Raw genomic sequence first — 25,465 nt, 5'->3', positions numbered from 1 at the left:
TATAATGTGATAAGAAACCAAGTTCTTTGTTAAGCCCTGCTTGCTGGGTGTCAAAATGTTTCATCATTTTAACTTCAAGGTCTTTCAGTTCTGGATTGTTTCAAAATTTCCTTTCAGTATTCCCACCATAAGGATATTGATGCAGTGCTCAGGTCTTGCAAAGTGCTGTCCTGTAGAATTGCCACCCTGGTTTCAAAGGAGTTCTCTGGAGTGGCCAAACAATCTGTGTCAGAAATGCCAGTTAGGCATAGGCAGTCTGTGGCTCAGCTGTTTGGCAAGGCTAAAGTGGGTGGGGCTAGGGCGGGGCCTGAGTCCATTATCTGACAACATGCAGAAAGAAGGGTCAGGAAAATAGTTTATTTATCTATTAATTACATTTGTACCCCGCGCTTTCCCACACATAGCAGGCTCAATGCGGCTTACATAGTAAATAGAATTACAAAGTCTTGAAGGAGAATATTACAAGTTGTAGTAAACATAGTAGTAGTGGGGTTTTGAGGATAAGTAAATTGAGCGTGGAGAGGTAAACAAAGATAGGATGAGCAAAAGGAAAATAGATTGGGAGGGGTAAGGAGTAGGAAGGATGGAGAGGAAAAGATATGCAAATATAGGTTAGGAATATTCATTAGGAATATTCTGAAAAACCACACTGGCTTATGAGCCTCCAGGATTGCAGTTTGACACCCTGTACAAACACACAAATAAGAGATATACCAAATCCACCGATTGTTTATCATGCATTTATAAGGAAACTAGAGCACAAAGAAAGCCTTGTGCTGTAATATCCTGAGTCTTTTTTTTGTACAAGAAAACATATTCAGTCCTATATTCAGCCATGGAGATCAGTGGTTGTTTTAAACACCAGCTGCCAGAGTTAATTCATATTGAGATATGTATTGCCAATACCTGGGAACATGCTAGTTCTGAATATCTGGGTAATATGGGCAGAGCCAGGACATACCTGGATAGTGATGATATCCAGCATCTTTACCCAGATAACCATCTGGACTACTTAGGAATTTGGGGCCTGATATTCAACTGGCAGCAATCAGCGTTTTGCTGACTGCCGCCGGTATTACATAAGTACATAAGTAATGCCATACTGGGAAAAGACCAAGGGTCCATTGAGCCCAGCATCTTGTCCACGACAGCGGCCAATCCAGGCCAAGGGCACCTGGCGAGCTTCCCAAACGTACAAACATTCTATACATGTTATTCCTGGAATTTTGGATTTTTCCCAAGTCCATGTAGTAGCGGTTTATGGACTTGTCCTTTAGGAAACCGTCCGACCCCTTTTTAAACTCTGCTAAGCTAACCGCCTTCACCACATTCTCCGGCAATGAATTCCAGAGTTTAATTACACGTTGGGTGAAGAAAAATTTTCTCCGATTTGTTTTAAATTTACTACACTGTAGTTTAATCGCATTACCCCTAGTCCTAGTATTTTTGGAAAGCGTTGAATTTCCAGGTATATAGAGCTGGCAAAAACATAGCTGATTAAGTGCAAGTAAGACCTTTTGTTACATTTAGTTATTAAATATGCATCAAATGCGAAAAAAATAAAGTGGCAGGAAAATTAAACAGTGCAAACTTCAGTAGAATTATATAGGTCTCTTAGGCAATTCAATTAAAGCAGATTGAAAAAAAAAAATCTACTTCTTATCTTGTACACATCCCACTTTCATTTCATGTAACCATTCTTATATCCCACATTTTCCAAAACATGTTTGGTTCATTGTGGCTTACATCATAGCAAAATTAACAGTATCAATATGTGTAGCTTACATTGTAACAATAGGCTTACAGTGAACAATATACAACAGTAACCAGTAATGTGTGTAGCCTGGTAACATCTCACTTGTTAAAGTTTTGCTGTCATCTCAGTAAGGCCAACACACAATCCCTCCACTGCAAAACACTATGCACAAACTTGTGAAAAAGAAAACACACTCAGAATCTTACCATACCAAAAAGCACTAAAACCCAGGACAAGAGCAATAACCTTGTGTGAAAAGGCAGCAATTTAAATACTACTTCAGGCATTACAACACCAACACACCATCTAGTGAGAAACGAAATGCTAACATAATCCCTCGCCTTGGTCACATACACAAAATACAGACAGACCTCTCAACAAATACGAAACAAGAGACCACAAATCAGAAATAGAGATATGAAGGCAAAAAATGTAACTGGAAGCATCAAGGTCAGACTCTGCATATACAGCAGTACTAGAGAAAGAGAAACTTAAATGCAAATTATCAGAGATGCAAATCAGTACTAGAGATATGAATGCAAAAAAATTAACTGGAAACATCAAGGTCAGACTCTGCAATACTAGAGAAAGAGAATGCAAATTATCAGAGATGCAAATTTCCAAAAGCTAACATATTCCAATTAATAAATTAAAAATACTTTTTCTACCTCTTGCTATCTAAGCATTTTATTTTTCTATTTTCTTTGGTCCCAGTGTCTCTTGACTGGTGTTTTTTTTTTCCCAGTCTTTGCAGGTTCTCCTGTCGATTTGACATTTCTTCTCTCTCTCTCTCTCACTCTCTCTCTCTCTCTCTCTCTCTCTCTCTCTCTCTCTCTCTCTCTCTCCATGTCCACCCTCCATCTTTCCTCTGCATCCTTATCCATCTTGTCAAACATATCCCCTCTATGTCCCTGTTCTTATCCCTTTCTTCAAGTTCAGCATCTGCCTTCTCAGTTCCTACCTTGACCTGTCCTGCATTTCCCCCCTGTGTCCCTATCTTTCCCCCTGTAATCAGCATTTCCCCTGTGTCCCACCCCCCCCCCTCTCCATGTCCAGCATTGTCCCTGTGTGTCCCCATCCCCTCTCTGTCCTGAAATGCCCTTTGTATCCCTGTCCTTATGTTTCCTCCATGACCAGCAGGTCTTCTCTGTCTCCCTGACCCTCCCCTCTCTCTTCCTTTCCTCCTGTAACACACTCTCTCTCTCTCTCTCTCCATGCCACAGGTCCAGCATACGTCCTGTCCCCTCTCGTGTGGATCCAGCATCTTTCCTCCCTCCCTGCGATCCCACAATCCATCTCACTTGCTTTGGTCGCTGCCAGTAGTGGAAACGACACTGCATTGATTACAGCAAGCTGACTCAAAGTCTTGGCCTTCCCTGCAATGCTGTGACACGTCCCACCCCTGAGGAACAGGAAGTTGCATCAGAGGAGGTGGGACACGTTACAGCGTCACAGGGAAGGCCGAGGCTCCGAGGCAGCCTGCTGTAATCACTGCGGTGCCACTGCCAGCAACGATCAAGGGTGAGGAAGAGACACCAGAAGCCTGGGACCATGTCTACCCTGAGGTGAGAGTTGAGGAGGGGGAACCGCTGCAGAGAGATAGAGATCCTGTCGGGCACCCTAAATTGACAATTGGTGGTGGTTGTGCTGGGCTTCTGCTGGATTTTAACATATGGAGGCTGGTTGCACTTCAGGCTGGGGAGGATTAGCCTCCCCATCCCCAAGCCTCTTATACTGGGTGTCTATGAGTTAGGGCTTCAGCAGAATTATAGGGGTGCAGGGTAACGTTTGCATTTCTTCTCCCTTTGCTGTACCCGTAGAGATGAGAATACAACTCTTTTCATATACACTAAATTCTCCATATCTAAGGATCCTTGCAGGACCCTCACTTCCGCCCCTTTCTTTCCGAGCACTCTACCAAAACCCTCATCCACACCCTTGTCACCTCTCGTTTAGACTACTGCAATCTGCTTCTTGCTGGCCTCCCACTTAGCCACCTTTCCCCTCTCCAATCGGTTCAAAACTCTGCTGCCCGTCTTGTCTTCCGCCAGGGTCGCTTTACTCAAACTACCCCTCTCCTCAAGTTGCTTCACTGGCTCCCTATCCGTTTTCGCATCCTGTTCAAACTTCTTCTACTAACCTATTAATGTATTCACTCTGCTGCTCCCCAGAATCTCTCCACACTCGTCCTTCCCTACACCCCTTCCCATGCACTCCGTCCGCTCCATGGATAAATCCTTCTTATCTGTTCCCTTCTCCACTACTGCCAACTCCAGACTTCGCGCCTTCTGTCTCGCTGCACCCTACGCCTGGAATAAGCTTCCTGAGCCCCTACGTCTTGCCCCATCCTTGGCCACCTTTAAATCTAGACTGAAAGCCCACCTCTTTATCATTGCTTTTGACTTGTAACCACTCGCCTCCACCTACCCTCCTCTCCTCCTTCCTGTATACATTAATTGATTTGATTTGCTTACTTTATTTTTTGTCTATTAGATTGTAAGCTCTTTGAGCAGGGACTGTCTTTCTTCTATGTTTGTGCAGCGCTGCGTATGCCTTGTAGCGCTATAGAAATGCTAAATAGTAGTAGTAGTAGTCTCTTGTAATCAGAGGTGATATTGTGATGTCATAATGCCTCAGGCCACCAATAAGAGCCAACCTCATCAGTGATGTCACAATGGCTTGATTGTCCTATACTTGGCTCACTTTTATTACATAGCTCTTTGAGCAGGGACTGTCTTTCTTCTATGTTTGTGCAGCGCTGCGTACGCCTTGTAGCGCTTTAGAAATGCTAAATAGTAGTAGTAGTAGTAGTACTTGTGACCTGGATTGGCCACTGTTGGAAACAGGATGCTGGGCTTGATGGACCTTCGGTCTGTCCCAGTATGGCAATGCTTAGGTACTTAGGATTCTGAATGGAATCTTGCTAGTCTTTGGGATTCTATATAGAATGTTGCTACACTTTGAAATTCTGCATGGAATCTTGTTATTCTTTTGAATTCTAGAATCTTGCTACTCTTTGGGGTTCTACATGGAATGTTGCTACTATTTGGGTTTCTGCCAGGTACTTGCCCCTATGTCTTGCCCCATCCTTGGCCACCTTTAAATCTAGACTGAAAGCCCACCTCTTTAACATTGCTTTTGACTCGTAACCACTTGTAACCACTCGCCTCCACCTACCCTCCTCTCTTCCTTCCCGTTCACATTAATTGATTTGATTTGCTTACTTTATTTATTTTTTGTCTATTAGATTGTAAGCTCTTTGAGCAGGGACTGTCTTTCTTCTATGTTTGTGCAGCGCTGCGTATGCCTTGTAGCGCTATAGAAATGCTAAATAGTAGTAGTAGTACTCCTGTATGTTCCTGCCCCCAGGACCAAACCGAGTTAGAGCAGACCCTTAGAGAATGGCAGTACGGTGTTAGGAGGAGCAGTCGGTGTGGGGCTCAGCCCTTGATCCTTCCTTTTTTATTTTAGAGAGATGGACAGTGGTTTGAAATGACTATCGTTCACTGATAAAAGTGTGCCCTCTTTAAGAAAAGTGCATACTTTCATTTGACAACGAGAATAATAATTTTAAAAAATAACAAACGTGAAAACAAAAATGTTTGGGGTGCCCACCCCTATTATTTTACATCTTGTGCGAAGATTCCCTTGACTTTTTAGTTTGTGGCTAGTGTGAATTGAATGTGACCAGTCAGAGGTTTTACCCACTTCTCTGCATTTTTGAGAAGTGGAACAGAAATTTGGCACACAGTCTGTTGAGATTGAGGAGAGAAAAGCCCCACTCATGAGCTGGGGCTCATTGTGTCCAGAGAGGGGTCATTTGTATTGTGTTTGGCACCTATGGAAGTGGGTATGAAGAAGGAGAGACTGTCTGGTTGATCCAGGAAGAAATAGGTTTTATCCAGAAACCGAGGGGCCTATTACCTCAAAAGACTAATTATTATTGAAATGGCTCAGAAACACAGGGGAAGAGTGGGAAGTCTTGCAGTGTTTAACCAATAGGGTACAACCTCGGGACAGAAAGACTACCTCAAAGCAGAAACTTCTAACATATAGTGACATAGTAAATGATGGCAGATAAAGACCTGTATGGTCCATCCAGTCTGCCCAACAAGATAAACTCATTTTACATGGTATGTGGTGCTTTATATGTATACTCGAGTTTGATTTTTCCTTGCTTTCCTCAGGGCACAGACTGTAAAAGTCTGCCCAGCACTGTTCTTGAACTTTCCATATTTATTCAGTTACGATCAGGGTGTAGCCCGTAGAAGTCTGCCCAGCACCAGTTTTGTTTCCCAATTACCAGCGTCACCACTCAATCTCCGCTAAGATTCCGTAGATCCATTCCTTCTAAACAGGATTCCTTTGTGTTTATCCCACGCATGTTTGAATTCCATTACCATTTTCATCTCCACCACCTCCCACGGGAGGGCATTCCACATATCTGCCACCCTTTCTGTGAAAAAATACATCCTGACATTACTCCTGAGTCTGCCCCCCTTCAATCTCAATTCATGTCTTCTAGTTCTACTACCTTCCTGTCTCTGGAAAAGGCTCGTTTGTGGATTAATACCTTTCAAATATTTGAACGTCTGTATCATGTCAGCCCTGTTTCTCCTTCCCTCCAAGGTATACATGTTCAGGTCGGCAAGTCTCTTCTCGTAGGGTTCGCAACACAAATCCCATACCATTTTTGTAGCTTTTCTTTGCACCACTTCCAGTCTTTTTACATCTTTTACAAGATATGGCCTTCAAAACTCCAAGTGGGGCCTCACCAACAACTTGTAGAAGGGTGTCAACACCTCCTTTCTTCTGCTGGTTATACCCCTCTCCATGCAGCCTACCATCCTTCTGGCCACGGCCGTCGCCTTGTCACATTGTTTCTTCACCTTCAGATCCTCAGACACCAACACCCCAAGGTCTGTCTCCTGAGTCGAGCTTACTAATCTCTCCCCTCCTATTCGGTATCTATCTTTTGGGTTTCTGCATCCCAAGTGCATCACTCTGCACTTCTTGGCATCAAACCTTAACTGTCAGACCCTCGACCATTCTTCTAACTTTTGGAGATCCCTTCTCATCGTTTCTACTCCCTCCCTCTATTGGCTATCTTCGTGTCAAACAGGCAAACCTTTCCTTCCAACCCTTCAGCACTATCTCCCACAAATATATTAAACAGAATAGGCCCCAGGCCAGCACCAACCCGTGAGGAACTCCACTGCTCACCTTCCTGTCCTCCGAGTGGACTCTTTTTTTGCACTTAAGTTCAGTAAAGAGAGTTAGAACATCCCATATCTGTCTGAATTGGGTTTTTTTTAGAAGGGTTTCTACACCAGGGCCTTGAAGAGAACTTGCTCCCTTGAAGAATAGTGTGCATGATGGGAGTGAATTGAGGAGAGGACCAGGAAGTTATGTATCCTGTGGGGGCCCTGGTGTGAATCTAGCCATGGACTGCTCTGTGACTGGGACACCCCTCTTACATGTAGATAATATGATGTATAATATTTACTAACATAGAAGATGACAGCAGAAAAAGACCTGCACGGTCCATCCAGTCTGCCCAACAAGATAAACTCATATGTGCTACTTTTTGTGTATACTTGACCTTGATTTGTACCTGTCCTTTTCAGGGCACAGACCGTACAAGTCTGCCCAGCACTATCCCTGCCTCCCAACCACCAGCCCCGCCTCCCGATCTTGACTAAGCTCCTGAGGATCTATTCCTTCTGCACAGGATTCCTTTATGTTTATCCCACGCATGTTTGAATTCCGTTACCGTTTTCATTTCCACCACCTCTAACACCACTAACAGGGTGGCTTCTTGTTTCACGTCTTCATCCCAACTCCACACACAGCAGTGCTAACCCTTTTCTTGTTCTTTCCCTGTGTTGTATTAAGAGTGATTCTGAAATGGCTAGGGGGGGGCTCATATAACCCCTCTGCACCCCCACCAGTGAAGCTAGCATCCAGCTTATAAATAAGGGCTGTGTATGTGTTCAATTTGCTAATCACATGGAAGCAACAGCAATCCACTTAAGTGGTCTAATTAGGCCCAATGGTCAGGGGAAGGAGGATGTGAAGTGCAGCAGGAGTGGAGGCGCAAGGGAGACATTTCCAGACTCATCCCTGCATGCAAAGAAAATAATTAGGGGAAGACTGTTAGAGATAGAAGCCTGAAGTGTAAGCAGGGGATTAACATCTTTAGTCTGCCTGAGGAGTTTCATTAGACCTCCTGCAGCCCACCCCCACCCCCGCTTTTAACCTGATACTTCTGCAATTCTGCAGACACTTACAATTTCATGATTTGTATTCTTCCTTTTTCTTTCCTTGACCTCCCCAATGTACCAATATGCCAGAGACAGCCATAAAGCAGGAGTACCATGGCACCTCAGTGGGCTGATGTAGTCCCAGTTTTGCCCCACTGCACACAGGGAGGTGTAGATTTCAGGGAAATCAGAGCTACGCATCCATGCAAACAGTGTGCCAACCTTCAGCACCAGAGGTTCTCTGCAGACGCTAGCTGTGCCAGGTTTGCATACCAAGGATACCAAGCACCTCAACAGTGTCTAATCCAGGGGATGAGGCTGCTGCTTACAGGGAAATAGTGCAGTTCTTGTGCATTACCCAAGATATGTTAGTTAGTTAGTTAGTTAGTTAGTTAGTTAGTTAGTTAGTTTCCGTATGTTAAATCACAGCTGCAAACTCTCCTTCTGTGCCCATATCCAGCAGCCAGCCAAGATCTGTCGCTTCTTTCTCTATAACATCAGCAAAATTCGGCCCTTCCTCTCCGAGCACACCACCCGAACTCTCATCCACTCTCTCATCACCTCTCGCCTTGACTACTGCAACCTACTCCTCACTGGCCTCCCACTTAACCATCTATCCCCCCTTCAATCCGTTCAGAACTCTGCTGCCCGTCTTATCTTCCGCCTAGACCGATATGCTCATATCACCCCTCTCCTCAAGTCACTTCACTGGCTTCCGATCAGGTACCACATACAGTTCAAGCTTCTCCTACTAACCTACAAATGCACTCAATCTGCAGCCCCTCATTACCTCTCTACCCTCATCTCCCCTTACGCTCCTACCCGTAACCTCCGCTCACAGGACAAATCCCTCCTCTCAGTACCCTTCTCCACCACCGCCAACTCCAGACTCCGCCCTTTCTGCCTCACCTCACCCTGTGCTTGGAATAAACTCCCTGAGCCCATACGCCAAGCCCCCTCCCTGCCCATCTTCAAATCCTTGCTCAAAGCCCACCTCTTCAATGTCGCTTTCGGCACCTAACCATTGTACCTCTATCCAGGAAATCTAGACTGCCTCAATCTTGATTGACTGCACTTTTTGTCCTTTAGATTGTAAGCTCCTTTGAGCAGGGAATGTCCTTCTTTGTTAAATTGTACAGCGCTGCGTAACCCTGGTAGCGCTTTAGAAATGTTAAATAGTAGTAGTAGTAGTAGTAACAGGGTTGGAGCTGGTATTTGTTTCCCTAGGTGAACCTTGAGTCTTACACTGCCCTTAATCAACTCCTCCACTGAGACTCTAATACAGTTGGACTCTAGTGTCTGATTATCTGGACTCTCCTCTGCAGGACATTCCTTTTGAAAAGAGAATATACTTTCAGAGTTACATGTTGAGCATTATGTTTTGTTTTCAATTATAAATGGGAAAAAATATCAAGCTATTTGTGATGTTATAACATTTTTTACTGTATATCAGGCATACATAATGTGATAACCAATCTAACCAACTTTCGCAAAGCTTTGAAAACACATCTCTTCAACAAAGCCTACAAAAGTCACCCTCAATGAAACAAATCATTCCTTAAACCACCCAAGTACACCAAAAAACACCTCTCACACGACCTTATCTAACACCTTTCCATCTAAATTCCTCTTTCACCTCAGCTTATGATCGACTGTTTTTTAAATCATGTAACGACGTTATCATATCTATACTCTGTAAGCCACATTGAGCCTGCAAAAAGGTGGGAAAATGTGGGGTACAAATACAATAAATAACTATGATACAGAAATTATGATAAAAAATGGGAAAGAAACAGAAGCAATCCGGATAATTGGACATCAGAATAATCTGAGTTTAGATAATCGGTGTTCTACTGTAATTAAATTCAACAGCCTTGGACACCCCGTCACACCACCTCCCAGAATGATTCTGCACATTGGATCTCATAATTCTGAACATTAAACTTCCTTTCATATATATATATAAAGGGTCACATACTAGACTTGGTATTATACAAAGGGGTTGACAAGAATTCTGGGATAACAGTATTGAAATAACACCCCTATCATGGTCAGACCATTTTCTAATTAAGTTTTTCCTACGTGACCACCCGAAACAAATGGCACCTCCCAGAGTTTGGAAGGAGATCAGAGACAAAAATGAAAAAGGTGACCGCTGAGAATTTCCTAGAGGCCTTGGGCTATCCACATGTGCATGAAAAGGCAACTACTGTATCGGAACAGGTTGACATTTGGAACCTACACTTAGCTAAAACCTAGAGAAAACGGCAGCAGTAAAAAAGGGCTTATGCCACACTCATCTTGGCTTTTTCCAGAACTTCAGATCCTTAAACAGGAAGGATGCAACTGGAAAGGAGATGGTATAAAGATGAAGACAGGCTAAACATAGTAACATAGTAGATGACGGCAGAAAAAGACCTGCGCGGTCCATCCAGTCTGCCCAACAAGATAAACTCACATGTGCTACTTTTTGTGTATACCTTACCTTGATTTGTACCTGTCCTTTTCCGGGCACAGACCGTATAAGTCTGCCCAGCACTATCCCCGCCTCCCAACCACCAGCCCCGCCTCCCACCACCGGTTCTGGCACAGACCGTATAAGTCTGCCCAGCACCATCTCCGTCTCCCGCCACCGGCTTTGCCACCCAATCTCGTCTAAGCTCCTGAGGATCCTTTCCTTCTGAACAGGATTCCTTTATGTTTATCCCACGCATGTTTGAATTCCGTTACCGTTTTCCTCTCCACCACCTCCCGCGGGAGGGCATTCCAAGCATCCACTACTCTCTCCGTGAAAAAATACTTCCTGACATTTTTCTTGAGTCTGCCCCCCTTCAATCTCATTTCATGTTCTCTCGTTCTACTGCCTTTGCATCTCCGGAAAAGGTTCGTTTGCAGCTTAATACCTTTCAAATATTTGAACGTCTGTATCATATCACCCCTGTTTCTCCTTTCCTCCAGAGTGTACATGTAGTAAACTGTAGGAAGCACATGACAAAGTATTGCCAAGCCATAACAGCAAGCAAAAAACAATGAGGCTACCCGCTTAAATAGCTTCCTGCCGCCTAACTAGGGTTATTCATTGGCACTTAACCAGACAGTGTCACTGAATATCCCCTGAGACCAGTGGTGTACCAAGGGGGGGGGGGCGGTGGGGGCGGTCCGCCCCGGGTGCACGCCGCTGGGGGGGTGCCGTGGCGCGCGCCTGTCAGCTGAGTTCGCTAACTTCGCTGCAGCTCCCTCTGTCCCGGAACAGGTTACTTCCTGTTCTGGCCGGGGCAGAGGGAGCGAACTCAGCTGACAGGCGCGCGCCGCGGCACCCCCCCCCCAGCGGCGTGCACTCGGGGGGGGGGGTGTCATTTCGCAGGGGAGGGGGGGCGCATCGGCGATCCGCCCCGGGTGTCATGCTGGCTAGGATCGCCACTGCCTGAGACTGCCCAAATAAAAAGTGGGCAGGTCAGGGCCGGCACTGGGAAGGAGACCCAGGTTATGTGGGTGCTGACAATATTCTGTGCCAGCACCCACATAGCTATGTGGCTTCATTTAGGACAGCTCAAGAGCTCTCCTAAATATGGCCGCTTAGCTATGTGGGTGCCGGCTGTGAATATCGAGCCAGCACCTGCATTACTTTTTTTTTTTTCTTTACTAAAAGCCCCTGAGCCCCCTCAAGCCCCCCCCCCCCCCCGCCAATGTTCCCTTCTCTCCCTCCCCTCTCCCAGCCCACATCTAGACTCCCGCCCCCCCCCCCCCCCACGCTGTGCAGGCAGGCCCTCCCTGCAGGCCTATCTGTATCCCTGGTGGTCTAGCGGGGTCGTTGGTGGCAGGAGTGCAGCCCTCTCGCTCCTGCCTCATGAGGCACTAGGACTAGGGGGCATGCAATGAAGCTACAAAGTAGAGAGGTGTGGTAGCTGTGTTAGTCCACTGAATACGAATCAGAGAACATTTTTCTTCACTCAATGTGTAATTAAACTCTGGAATTCGTTGCCAGAGAATGTGGTAAAGGCAGTTAGCTTAGCAGAGTTTAAAAAAGGTTTGGATGGCTTCCTAAAGGAAAAGTCCATAGACCATTATTAAATGGACTTGGGAAAAATCCACTATTTCTGGGATAAGCAACATAAAATGTATTGAACTTTTTCAGGATCTTGCCAGGTATTTGTGACCTGAATTGGCCACTGTTGAAAACAGGACACTGGGCTTGATGGACCTTTGGTCTGTCCCAGTGTGCCAATACTTATTTACTTATAAGTGGCGGTAAGCACTACCTTGTGCTTCCCGCATGTAAAAAATGCAGTACCACGGGGTGCGGTCAGGTGCCCTGTGGTAGTACCCTTTTATCCCCACCTTTTTAATTCCCTTACCTTTTAGTTGTTCTGTCTATCTGTCTTATCTAGATTGTAAGCTCTTTGAGCAGGGACTTTTTGTGTATGGTGTACAGCGCTGCGTATGCCTTGTAACCAGTGGCGTACCAAGGGGGGGGGCGGTGGGGGCGGTCCGCCCCGGGTGCACGCCGCTGGGGGGGGGAGGGGTGCCGCGCGCCTGTCGGCTCTTTGTTTTCATGCTCCCTTTGCCCCGGAACAGGTTACTTCCTGTTCCGGGGCAGAGGGAGCATGAAAACGAAGAGCCGGCAGGTGCGCGGCACCCCCCCCCCCCCAGCAGCGTGCACCCCGAGGGGGGGTTCTTTCGCCGAGGGATCGGGGGTTCTTTCGCCGGGGGGGGGGCGTCGCGCTGTTCTGGGGGAGGGGGCGCTGCACCTGGGGGCGGGGCGCATCGGCGATCCACCCCGGGTGTCAGCCCCCCTATGAACGCCACTGCTTGTAACGCTATAGAAATGATTAGTAGTAATTCAGGCATTTGTGCACTCTTTTAGTGCTGGGAATGGTTTTTTTTTGGGGGGGGGGGGGGATATGCACTGGATGGGGCTAAGCACCATATAAGGAGTTCTCTTCCATATGTAGTGCTTACCTCTGCCCAGTGCATCCCAGAATGCACTGGGCAGGGGCTGGGCACTGCATGGGGCTAAGCACCATATAAGGAGTTCTCTTCCATATGTAGTGCTTACCTCTGCCCAGTGCATCCCAGAATGCACTGGGCAGGGGCTGGGCACTGCCATTTTGTGCAGGGCGAGCCCAGAGGCAGGAGGGAGGGGGGTCACAAAACCATTTTTAAGGTATGGGGAAGGGGAGGGGGGGGGTCACAAAACCATTAGGGCTTTCAAGATCTGCACCTTAGTTCATAAGATAATTCACGGTGAAGCCCCGGGGTATATGTCAGGACTCATAGACCTACCAACGAGGAACTCCACTAATACATCACGTACGTTCCTGAATCTTCACTATCCCAACTGTAAAGGACTGAAATATAAATTAACATATGCATCCAGTTTCTCCTTTATAAGTACGCAAATCTGGAATGAATTACCAAAATTCATCAAAACTACTCATGACATAATACATTTTCGTAAACTATTGAAAACAAATTTATTCAAGAAAGCATACCACAATAATTCATCCTAAATGTCAATTAACAATATGTACACTAGGAATACACAAAACGTAACTCTTTATTTCTAATTGTTCAAACTAATTTTATTATGTATGAAGTTATCCTCATTCATTCTCCTCACTTTTTTGCTTCATATCTCACGGTTTCGTGAGGGTTTTTACCTCCTTTTTGTGTTGTCTGTGTTCAATCCGATACCGTCATATCTTATTATAATATGAATCTGTCCTTACCTGAATATCTAATTCATTCTATCGCCTCGATTCTTAACTATGTATTTCTCTTTTCTGGAACTGGTAATCACCATTATGGAATAATGTAAGCTTGGGGGCGGTTCGGGGGCCACTGGACCACCAGGGACTTTTTGTTTGGGGGGCAGGAGTGGGTGTGGGGGGTTTGAGGTCAGGGATTTGTTTCTTGGGTTGTGGGGGATGAGTCCACCAGACCACCAGGAAAGTTTTTAGGTTGGAAGGGTCGGGTTAGGTTGGGTCAGCGGGGGGGGGGGGGGGGGGAGGTCAGGTCAGGTCAATCTGGCATCATAACTATCAAATACATTTGATAGCAGTATCAAATGCATTTGACAACTCAGCGACCAACGCATAAAAGGGGGGTCTGTGCATCTTATTTGCATGTGATCCCCTTTGTGCATCAGCCACTGTTTGCAACTCGGTAGGTTTTACCAAGGCAGCCGTATTTTACAGCTGCCTTTGTGCATCGGGCCCAGAGTCACTGCAAGCCAGTGTGAGTTCAAAAGACAGAACAATGGTACTGGAAGAAATTATCTGAAACATAAATAAACCTATCATATACAGCAAACAAATATAACTTAACGGAAAAGTCTTCAGTGCATGCAGGCCAACCGGCACCAGCTTCAGCAAAACGAGGGATCCTTGTTGGGTTTTTCATCTGGTGCCGGTTGGCCTGCATGCACTGAAAACTTTTGAATTAAGTTATATTTGTTTGCTATAAATGATATGTTTATTTGTGTTTCAGACCATTTCGTCTGGTACTATTATTCTGTCTTTTGCACTGGCACTGGCTTGTAGTGACTCTGTCTGTTGACATACTGTGACTGTTCACATTTTTGTGGTGGTTTTTATTTTTTAATGCCCTTTGGCTTTTTTCTTCACCTAGTTTACATTTTGTGCTAGGGGCAGGGAGTGGGACTGTGATAGTTTCTGCTGTAGCCCCTGTTGTGGAGCCTTTGTCTTAGAATTGGGTGTTTAGCTTTGAGGCTTTACTCCTTGCCTTTTGCTTTTTCTATCCTTTGTGCTGGGGTTTTTGTTTGTTTGTTTTTTCACTAGATTTAGTTTTGTTTAGTGGTCACATGTATGTCACCAAGTTGAGCTGGGTATTTGGAATTATTTTGTACTTGGCCCTGTTCCCTCTGTGGATATTATATTTATTACAGCTGATTACCCAGTCTGTAACTTTGGGGTTCAGCTAGAAAAATTTCACCTTCTTGTCCACTACATACATACTTCTTCCTTGAGGACATTCTCAGCCAAAAAACTACTACTACTACTACTACTATTTAGCATTTCTATAGCGCTACAAGGCGTACGCAGCGCTGCACAAACATAGAAGAAAGACAGTCCCTGCTCAAAGAGCTTACAATCTAATAGACAAAAAATAAAGTAAGCAAATCAATTAATGTGTACAGGAAGGAGGAGAGGAGGGTAGGTGGAGGCGAGTGGTTACAAGTGGTTACGAGTCAAAAGCAATGTTAAAGAGGTGGGCTTTCAGTCTAGATTTAAAGGTGGCCAAGGGTGGGGCAAGACGTAGGGGCTCAGGAAGTTTATTCCAGGCGTAGGGTGCAGCGAGACAGAAGGCGCAAAGTCTGGAGTTGGCAGTAGTGGAAAAGGGAACAGATAAGAAGGATTTATCCATGGAGCGGAGTGCACGGGAAGGGGTGTAGGGAAGGACGAGTGTGGAGAGATACTGGGGAGCAGCAGAATGAGTACATTTATAGGTTAGTAGAAGAAGTTTGAACAGGATGCGAAAACGGATAGGGAGCCAGTGAAGGGTCTTGAGGAGAGGGGTAGTATGAGTAAAGCGACCCTGGCGGAAGACGAGACGGGCAGCAGAGTTTTGAACCGACTGGAGAGGGGAGAGGTGGCTAAGTGGGAGGCCAGCAAGAAGCAGATTGCAGTAGTCTAAACGAGAGGTGACAAGGGTGTGGATGAGGGTTTTGGTAGAGTGCTCGGAAAGAAAGGGGCGGATTTTACGGATGTTGTAAAGAAAGAAACTAACCTAGGACAATTTTAAGATCCATACAGGAATATCTGATTCTATGTTTAATATCCTATTGACCAAGTATTTTGGCCCTAATTAATGCAGTATATTAAAATTAAGCACCAGCAGCTTATTTCCTCATGTGGGGTAACATGATCCCTAGGGTAGCCTGTGGTAGCCCAACATAGACTAAATTACAGTAATCAAGTCTGAACATTCTAGGTCTTGAATCACTGTAGCAGTGTCCTAGAGAACAAATAGGTCGGCATCTGAATCACCACCCATATATGACCAAAAGTCGACATTATCACACCTGAGATCTGCATAGCAAATGTAAGCCTTGATTCTAACATAATTCCCAAGTTATAAAATACTGCACATGAATCACGATTAATCGCGGTTAATCAATTCGATCACTTTCAGTTCTTCTTACTGGCTTTATCCCTGTCTGTGGCCGCCGTTGCCTCCCTTCTCTCAGCCCATATTTTGTCATGATTGGCCAGCCAAGCAGTCTGCTGATAGGCTCTTTCCCCAGGGAGCTGCTGGATATGAGCTGTATTGCTGCATGTGTCCGAGCAAGCTGTCTACTGCCAGCCCATCCGCCCAAGTGAACTGCCTGGTGCCCGAGCTGGTGAGTATCACTCCCCACCCCTCACCCCCCGAGGTCCGGCACCCTCTCTCATTCTCCCCCCCCCCCCCCCACCATCGAGGTCTAGAACTCTGTCTCACCAGGCTTTCCACCCCCCCCCCCCCCCCCGAGGTCCAGCACTGTCTGTTGAGGTCCGGTGCTCTCTGTCACCTGGCTTCCCCCCCCCCCCCCCCCCAAGGTCTGGGACTCTCTCTCACATGACTTCCCCCCCCCCCAAGGTGTGGCACTGTCTCTTGCCTGCCCACCCCCAAGGTCCGGCACTGTCAATTCCCCAACCGAGGTCCAGCACTGTCTCTCACACACCCCTCCCCCCTCCAATGCTCTCTCTCTCGCTCTCCCCAAACAAGCAATTTAACTGGTCAGTAGCCGTGTCTGGCTGGTTAAATCAGTTTAAATATTGACAGGCTCTAAGCCAACACATTACTTAGGAGTATAACCAGTGACTGGTTTCCCTTTCCAGTTTGGATTTGGGGTGGGGGGAGGACAAAAACCACTGTGGGATTAAGGGGGCAAACCCCCCCAGTCCCTCCAGTGGAATGCTGCTCAATAGCGTTTCCCAAATTCTAAATGTGCTTGGTAGCAGGTGTAACTTCTGATGTCTGTGTTTTAGGACATCAACATTTAGTTCCCTTCTGAAATGGACACTAAACATCTGTCAACTTGCCACGCTCTTGTCCCACTCAAAACACACCCAGACCACACCCCCCTTGCTATTTGCACACACTTGGATTTGACATGCGATATCCCGGCTTTATAAAATGAGGAATTAGACACTTATGCAAGATCAAGGTTTAAGTGTTGGTTTATGCACGTCTCGAACAAGGCTTGTAAAATAGTAACATAGTAACATAGTAGATGATGGCAGAAAAAGACCTGCATGGTCCATCCAGTCTGCCCAACAAGATAAACTCATATGTGCTATTTTTTCTGTATACCTTACCTTGATTTGTATCTGTCATTTTCAGGGCACAGACCGTATAAGTCTGTCCAGCACTATCCCCACCTCCCAACCACCAGCCCCACCTCCCAACCACCAGCCCCGGCACAGACCATATAAGTCATTATGTGTTTGAGAGTCATTATGAGTTTGTGCTGCTTCTCAATGTCTGTGTATGAAATGCATCCTCTTTATGGCAAGTGTTGAATAATTAGCCATGTCTAAGGATAGCAGATTTCCGCAGAGTTTCTAATTCTGTAAACTTTTCTGCGTGCTTTGTCTGGGATTACTTTATCTTGCAGAAAGGGCATAGGATGAACTTAAAAAGGCGACAGACTCAGGAGTAATCTAAGGAAATATTTCTTTACAGAAAAGGTGGTGGATGGGTGAAACAGCCTCCCAATAGAGGTGCTGGAGAGGAAGAAAGTGTGACCCAAGCACAGAGGATCTGTTAAGGAGAGGAAAAGATAGTAGATGGTGCCATATGGCCATTATCTACTGTCATTTTTTACGTTTCTGTGTTTCTATAGACCTCATTTGATTGATGCTTAGACAGAGGTTCCAGTAGTGGGGAAGTAAGGCCAGTATTGGGTGAACGTCTACGGTCTGTGTCCCAAATACGGCAAAACAGGGCAGACTTTTATGGTTTCTGTCCCGATTATGGAAAGACGGATTTGGATGGGTTGGCGTGGGCTTCGGCAGCAACTCCAGAGATTGGGAAGTAGGACTAGTGCCGGGCAGACATCTACAGTCTGTGACCTCAAGAATAGCATGGATAGATCAAGAAAAGTGTGTGTGTTGCATTCATATCACAGACTATAAGTTTATTTCACAAGGGGAGGGAAAACACCTTAAGGTTGAGAGCGAGTAAAATATGATCCATTTGCAACACTGTTGAATTGCTGGTATTGACAATGACTATACTGCAAGCAAAATTATAAAAGGTGTCTTCCGTCGTTGTGTGGCTGCAGTGTTCGATCATGATGGGGTGTGGCAGGTGTGGGGCTCTGGTCGTCTTCTTGGGCAGATTCAATAGCCCATGCAAGTCTTTATCTGCCATCACTTACTACGTTTGTGTGATTTCCACAGTATAGTGATAAATTTGAAAGCTCTCGTATTATTATTATTATGGATCTTTCCATGTCACCTTCAGGTATCAATGTCTCCGCCAATCAGGATGAAGAGACAGATTATGAGACTTTCCAGATGCAAATTGACAAAGACACTAAGAAGTGCAATTTCCACACACATGCCGGCCACTTCTGGACCTTGGTGAGCCATGGGGGCATTCAGTCTACAGCCACAGAAATGTGAGTGTCACCCTCGGATCTGGACCAAGCCAACGTGCACGGTCTCGTTCTCTCCCAGTAGCCACGTTTGGGAGCCACCACAGCCTGTTCACGTTGGGGTTTGTAAATACTAAAGGTTCAATATTCAAAGCATATGTCCCATAGACACAAAGGGCCCTGTTTACTAAGGTGCACTAGCATTGTTAGTGCATTCACAAGATTAGCACGTGCTAAAAACACTAACGCACCTGTAGTGTGGCTTTTTTTTTTTTTTTGGTTACATTTGTACCCTGTGCTTTCCCACTCATGGCAGGCTCAATGCGGCTTACATGGGGCAATGAGGGTTAAGTGACTTGCCCAGAGTCACAGGGAGCTGCCTGTGCTGGGAATCGAACTCAGTTCCTCAGGACCAAAGTCCACCACCCTAACCACTAGGCCACTCCTCCACTGTTGCTACTATTTGAGATTCTACATGGAATGTTGCTATTCCACTAGCAACATTCCATGTAGAAGTCGGCCCTTGGAGATCACCAATGTGGCCGCGCAGGCTTCTGCTTCTGTGAGTCTGACGTCCTGCACGTGCAGGACATTAGACTCACAGAAACAGAAGCCTGCGCAGCCTTCTACATGGAATGTTGCTAGTGGAATAGCAACATTCCATGTAGAATCTCCAATAGTAGCAACATTCCATGTAGAATCTCCAATGGTATCTATTTTACTGTCATAGTAATGCTTGAATGTTTTCACTTATATACACTGTCAGCTAGCACATTTGCTTATTTCCCATCTGAGGAAGAAGGGCAACCTTCGAAAGCTAATCAAGAAATGTATTAAGTTATGTCCAATAAAAAAGGTATCATCTTATTTTCTTTTCCATGTTTTATTTTGTTTGATTTCTATTGATAACCTTTAAGAGTGGACTAACACGGCTACCACACCTCTCTACTTTTGATAAATAAATAAGTAAACATTTAACTAAAAATAACACTACAGCATTTAGAATTGCTAAAACTCTGTTTAATGAGGTGTTTTGTGTACATTTCCCATAGTCTTATGGGCCACAGAAAATTCAATGGTGGGCCGCATTCGGCACATGGGCCACAGGTTACCCTCTCTTGCACTCGGAGTCCTGCTGCCGCCCTGTTCCCAAACAGGAAGCCCATATGGGAAGATGGGGGAAGAAAGCTGCATGGCTTGTGAGCCTGTGCTGGTACTCATGCCCCATACTGACTTGGATTTTCTGCTGCTGAAGATGACATGTGAAAGGTCTGGGAGACACAATGCAACACGGAAAGAGGCCAGACAGAGTTGATGATTTTTATGAGGGAGGATTGCCATCCCCTCCTCACAGTGCTTACGGGTACCCAACTCCTTTATCCAGAGGCAGAGCAGATGCTTTTTATGAAGGGGGATTGCCATCCCCTCCTCACAGTGCTTACGGGTACCCAACTCCTTTATCCAGAGGCAGAGCAGATGATTTTTATGAGGGAGGATTGCCATCCCCTCCTCACAGTGCTTACGGGTACCCAACTCCTTTATCCAGAGGCAGAGCAGATGCTTTTTATGAAGGGGGATTGCCATCCCCTCCTCACAGTGCTTACGGGTACCCAACTCCTTTATCCAGAGGCAGAGCAGATGATTTTTATGAGGGAGGATTGCCATCCCCTTCTCACAGTGCTTATGGGTACCCAACTCCTTTATCCAGAGGCAGAGCAGATGATTTTTATGAAGGGTGATTGCCATCCCCTCCTCACAGTGCTTACGGGTACCCAACTCCTTTATCCAGAGGCAGAGCAGATGATTTTTATGAGGGAGGATTGCCATCCCCTTCTCACAGTGCTTATGGGTACCCAACTCCTTTATCCAGAGGCAGAGCAGATGATTTTTATGAAGGGTGATTGCCATCCCCTCCTCACAGTGCTTACGGGTACCCAACTCCTTTATCCAGAGGCAGAGCAGATGATTTTTATGAGGGGGGTTGCCATCCCCTCCTCACAGCAGTTAATCCTAAATCTGGCACTACCTTTATCCAGAATCCACATCCTGCCCTCATCAGGAATGCATTTGCAATTTCTGCATGCTTGAACATGCGATTCCCCTTTCTCATCCTGGTTAAATTCTGTGCAGCGCTCTGAATACTGAGTGGTTTATAAAATCAAATAAATAAATAAGAGATCTGTATGAAGGACTCTGATTTCCTTCTCTCTCTTTCCAGAGATGCCAACACGTTGTTTGAAATAGAATGGCGTGGCAGGAAAGTAGCCCTGAAAGCTAACAATGGCAAGTACGTATGCACCAAGAAGAATGGTCAACTGGCAGCTGTGTGTGATTCTGTTGGTAAGTGCAGTTCAGATCCATGCAACAGCGGGAGGGAAGGCCCAGGTTCTTCAGGGGTGCAATCAGCAATATTGACGTGGGTAGGGCGATCTTTATTTATTTTATTTATTTATTAGGATTTATTTACCGCCTTTTTGAAGGAAATCACGCAAGGTGGTGTACAGTAAGAATAGATCAAACATGAGCAATAGCCAATTACAGTAGTAAAAATATTCAACGATACAAAATATGGCATGGTATACTACTTGCAATGACAACACAATATGTACTAGAACATTATAATTGGTAGTGAAGGGTAAGGCAAAGTTGTAACATATAGATGAGTAAGAAAGTAGGAAGAATTAGAAAGTAAGGTGATTGATTTGAAGAAAGTTGCACATGACGTCAGAGAGATGGTTAAATATCTCAGCTAGGGTAGGAGTGGATAAACATGTCCCACTGCAGTATTTGCAGCCCGAGTCAATCCTTGTGTGTGTGAGTGAGACTAACAAGTTAGTTACTTCTTCCATTAAAGGCTTGGTTGAAGAGCCAAGCTTTCACCTGCATCCTGAAGTAGAGGTAGTCTTTTGTTAAGCGGAGCCTTTCAAGCAATGCATTCCAGAGTGTGGGGGCTACTCCATAGAAGGCTCGCTTGCGGGTATCATGTCGTGTAATGTCTTTTGGAGAAGGTGTGGTTAGTGAAAGTCCTTGGGAAGACCTTAGTGTCCTTGGCGGTGTGTGGAGGATCATTCTATTCTTCAGATACTCGGGGCCATTTCCTTTCAGGGCCTTGAAGATCAGACATAGAGTTTTAAATTTAGTCCTGTATTGTACTGGTAGCCAATGAAGTTTTTGCAAAAATGGTGTGATATGGTCACGTCGCTTGCAACCTTCTATGAGTTTTGCTGCTGCATTCTGAATCAACTGGAGCTTGTGCAGGCCCTTTGTAGTCAGACCATTGTATAGTGCATTGCAGTAATCCAGTCTTGTTGTTACCATGGCATGCACAACTGGGTAAGATTTACCTTCTTGATGGAATCAGAGTAAGTGTTGAATCTAACTGTATTCCAAAGTTCCTGACTTGTGATTTGAGGGGGAGTTCATACTTCCCAAAAGGGATTTTGATGTCAGGTATGTATCCACTTGTGTTAGGGACCCAGAGAAGCTCGGTTTTACTTGGGTTCAGGCAAAGTTTGTTGTGTTTAGCCCATTCTTGAATTTATGTTAGACAAGTGATCAGTTTATTCAAGGCTGTAGGTAAGTCAGGTTTAATGGGTATGAGTAGCTGCACATCATCTGCATAGATGTAGAACTGAGTGTCCATTGACCGAATCAGCTCAGCTAGTGGCTTGAGGTAGATATTGAACAGAATAGGTGACAGTATCGATCCTTGTTGTACCCTGCAGGTCAGTGTCCATGGTGGTGATGAGTTGCTGCCAATCATTATGGATTGCTGCCTGTCTGATAGATAGGATCTGAACCATGCAAGTACTGTTCCATTGATACCTGCTTCTGTCAGTCATGCTAGCAAGATATCATGATCCACAGTGTCAAAAGCTGCCGAGAAATCTAGCAGTACTAACATCGAGGCAAATCCCTTGTCTCGGTTTCTGTGAAGATCATCTAGCAGGGATACGAGGACCGTTTCTGTTCCATAACCAGGTCTGAATCCAGATTGACATGGATCTAGACAGTTACTCTTTTCTAGCCATTCATTAAGTTGAACACAGACTGTTTGTTCTATGAGTTTCCCTACAAACGGGATGTTGGATACTAGCCTGTAACTTTCAAGTTTGTCCTGGTCAAGGTTGTTTTTCTTCAGCAGAGGGCGAACCACTGCCCTTTTTAATGCTGTTGGTAGTTGCCCATTAGAAAGAGAGGTGTTCACAATTTTTGTGGCGCCTTCTTTAAGGCCCATACTTGCCTGCTGCACTATCTTTGATGGACAGGGATCGAGGGAGCAGGTAGTTGGTCGAAGGCCTCTTAGGATTTTGTCAAGGCTCTCCTCTGTCATTAGGTTAAAAGTGTTCCATCTGTCTCTGTTAGGAGGGGGCAAGTTTGTGCACCCCTGGTTGACTGGTTGGGCACTGGGTGGGATTGCCTGTAAATCCTGGTGGAGACTTTTAATTTTGTTGGCAAAGTATGCAGCAAAATTATTGCAGTTCAGTTTAGACTGGCAGGCTGGTTTTGTTGTGGGGGTTGCAGTAGGCCGTTTACTATACTGAACAGCTGCTTGGTTGAACTGGCAGCCTGTGCAATGCATTGAGAGAAATACTGTTTTTTGGTTGCTGTTAAGGTTTGGCGGTACTTTGCCATGTGCTTCCTGCAGTTTAGCCTGTCTTCATCCAGGTGAGATTTGCGCCATCTCCTTTCCAGTTTTCGTCCTTCGCGTTTAAGGATCCGAAGTTCTGGAGAAAACCAAAGTGAGCGTTTGTGAGTAGGGCATAAGACCTTTTTTTAGTGGTGCTGTTTTCTCTAAGGTCTTAGCTAAGTGTGTATTCCAGATGTCAACTTGTTCTGACACTGTTGTCTTTTCATCTACATGCGGATAGTCCAAGGCCTCTAGGAAATTCTCAGCAGTCAGCTTTTTTTTGTCTGATCTCCTTCCAAACTCTAGGAGGTGCCATTTGTTTCAGGTGGTCACTTAGGGAGAATTTAATTAGAAAATGGTCTGACCATGATAGGGGTGTTATTTCAATACTGTTATCCCAGAATTCTGGGATATCCACCCCTTTGTAGAATACCAGGTCTAGTGTGTGACCCTTTTTGTGGGTTGGAGAATTGATCACCTGTGTAAATCCTAGTGCTGTCATCGTGTCCAAAAGGGCAGCTGTGGTGGTAACTGGGGTTTTGATGTGTAGATTGAAGTCTCCCATGATCACCAGCCTAGGGTAATTCAGGGTCAGTTGAGTAATCAGGTCTAGGAGTTCTTGCACAGATAATGTGTTGTTACGAGGTGCTCTGTAAATCATGAGCAGCCAGATTGGCTTCTCCTCTTCAAGTTGGATTAAAAGAGATTCTGATCCATGTAGCTGGGGGATGGATATTCTGTGCAGTTTGATTGTGTCCCGAATCAAGACTGCTACCCCTCCACCCTGTCTTCTTGGTCTTGGTTGATGTTGGATGTTGAAACCTGTTGGGCATAGTTCAGCCAGTGGTAAACCCCCACTTTCATCTAACCAGGTTTCACTTATTCCTAGGATGTCAAGATGCTGTTCGTTTATGGCATCACGGATTACCGAGGATTTCTTTGCAGCTGATCTGGCATTCACCAGTCCTATCGTTCCCAAGGGTGGTCTGGGGGTGCTGTGGGTAGCTTTGGTGTGACAATGAGGTGATCTTTTAAGTACTGTCTGTTATGTAGGTGTTTGACCTCTTGCACTTTTGCCTTCTCTTTGGTTTGTGGGGGTTATGGTTTCCTCTCCCACACACCACTGGGATGCTTGCATGACACATTTTTGTGTCAGAAACTAGTTAGGCAAAATCTCTTGGAACAGAGATGAAATTAACCTGAGTTCTGGGCTGGGGTCTGAGGTAAGAGCAAGCCGAGTCTGCTTGGGAGGGGGGCGAGGGTAGACAGGTGGACAAGAGATGCCTCGTGCCTGGAGGTTTGGGAAACGCGATACTGGACCTCTAAATCTCCAGGTCTGGGGCACTAGTAGTGGTGATAGTGAGAAATAAGCTGTTAAACCTGCTGGGTTTCTCTGTTTTCAGGAGAAGACGAGGAGTTCACACTGAAGCTCATTAATAGACCCATCTTGGTCCTGCGTGGAGATCTTGGCTTTGTCTGTTATCACAAGAGCTCCAGTACATTGGACGCCAACAGGTCCACCTATGATGTTTTCCAGATCACCTTCAATGATGGTGCCTACCAGATTAAAGGTAAGAGGGAAAGGTGGGACGCAGATATTGAAGAAAAAGTGCTGGGCAGCGTGTGTTGGGGTAGGAGTGTGTTTGGCAAAAAAAAACAAGGTTTCTGCTTGTTTAAATCAAATTTGTACTGATTTTGGGGCCTTTTTCATGTTTATTTGATTTGTTTGGTTTTTTTTAAAGTGCACATTATATAGATGAGTAGGAAATCCAATGGCAAAGCCTGACACAAATAGTCTATCAAGAAACCGTCACACCAGTGGCAGCCCCCGTATGTCATTCATGAACTTGTACATGTGTACAGGGGACTCCTTTACCTTTACTTTTTTTATATGAATGGGTGTGATCAGGACCACCGAGAGACTGGGCCAGGCCTGGGGCAAGGCCGCCCCCGGGGCCCCGCCGCCGCCACCGCTCCCCCCCCCCCATGCGCCACCGGGCCGGGCCACCAGCATTGAAATCACAGATCCACTCACCTTCGTGTGAAAGCGCTGCAGGCAGCAGCAGATCGCCTCCCTTCGGGCCTCCTTCCCTCCCTGTGTCCCGCCCTCGTCTGACGTAACTTCCGCGAGGGCGGGACACAAGGAGGGAAGGAGGCCCGAAGGGAGGCGATCTGCTGCCCTACTGCCTGCAGCGCTTTTACACGGCGGTGAG

General features: G+C 45.7%; 1 protein-coding gene across 1 annotated transcript in view; it reads left to right on the top strand.

The window, feature by feature from the left end:
• FSCN2 (fascin actin-bundling protein 2, retinal) overlaps positions 1-25,465 on the top strand; it is a 40,773-nt gene that overhangs the window by 14,253 nt on the left and 1,055 nt on the right. Inside the window, exons 2-4 of the mRNA XM_030206584.1 lie at positions 18,490-18,646; positions 20,841-20,962; positions 24,656-24,823. Of these exons, the coding sequence (XP_030062444.1) occupies positions 18,490-18,646; positions 20,841-20,962; positions 24,656-24,823 (447 nt within the window). The remainder of the gene's footprint in view (positions 1-18,489; positions 18,647-20,840; positions 20,963-24,655; positions 24,824-25,465) is intronic.

This window comes from Microcaecilia unicolor, chromosome 6 (genome assembly GCF_901765095.1).
Source record: "Microcaecilia unicolor chromosome 6, aMicUni1.1, whole genome shotgun sequence".
Classification (NCBI taxonomy): Eukaryota; Metazoa; Chordata; class Amphibia; order Gymnophiona; family Siphonopidae; genus Microcaecilia; species Microcaecilia unicolor.
This window is presented reverse-complemented; position numbering and strand designations above follow the sequence as displayed.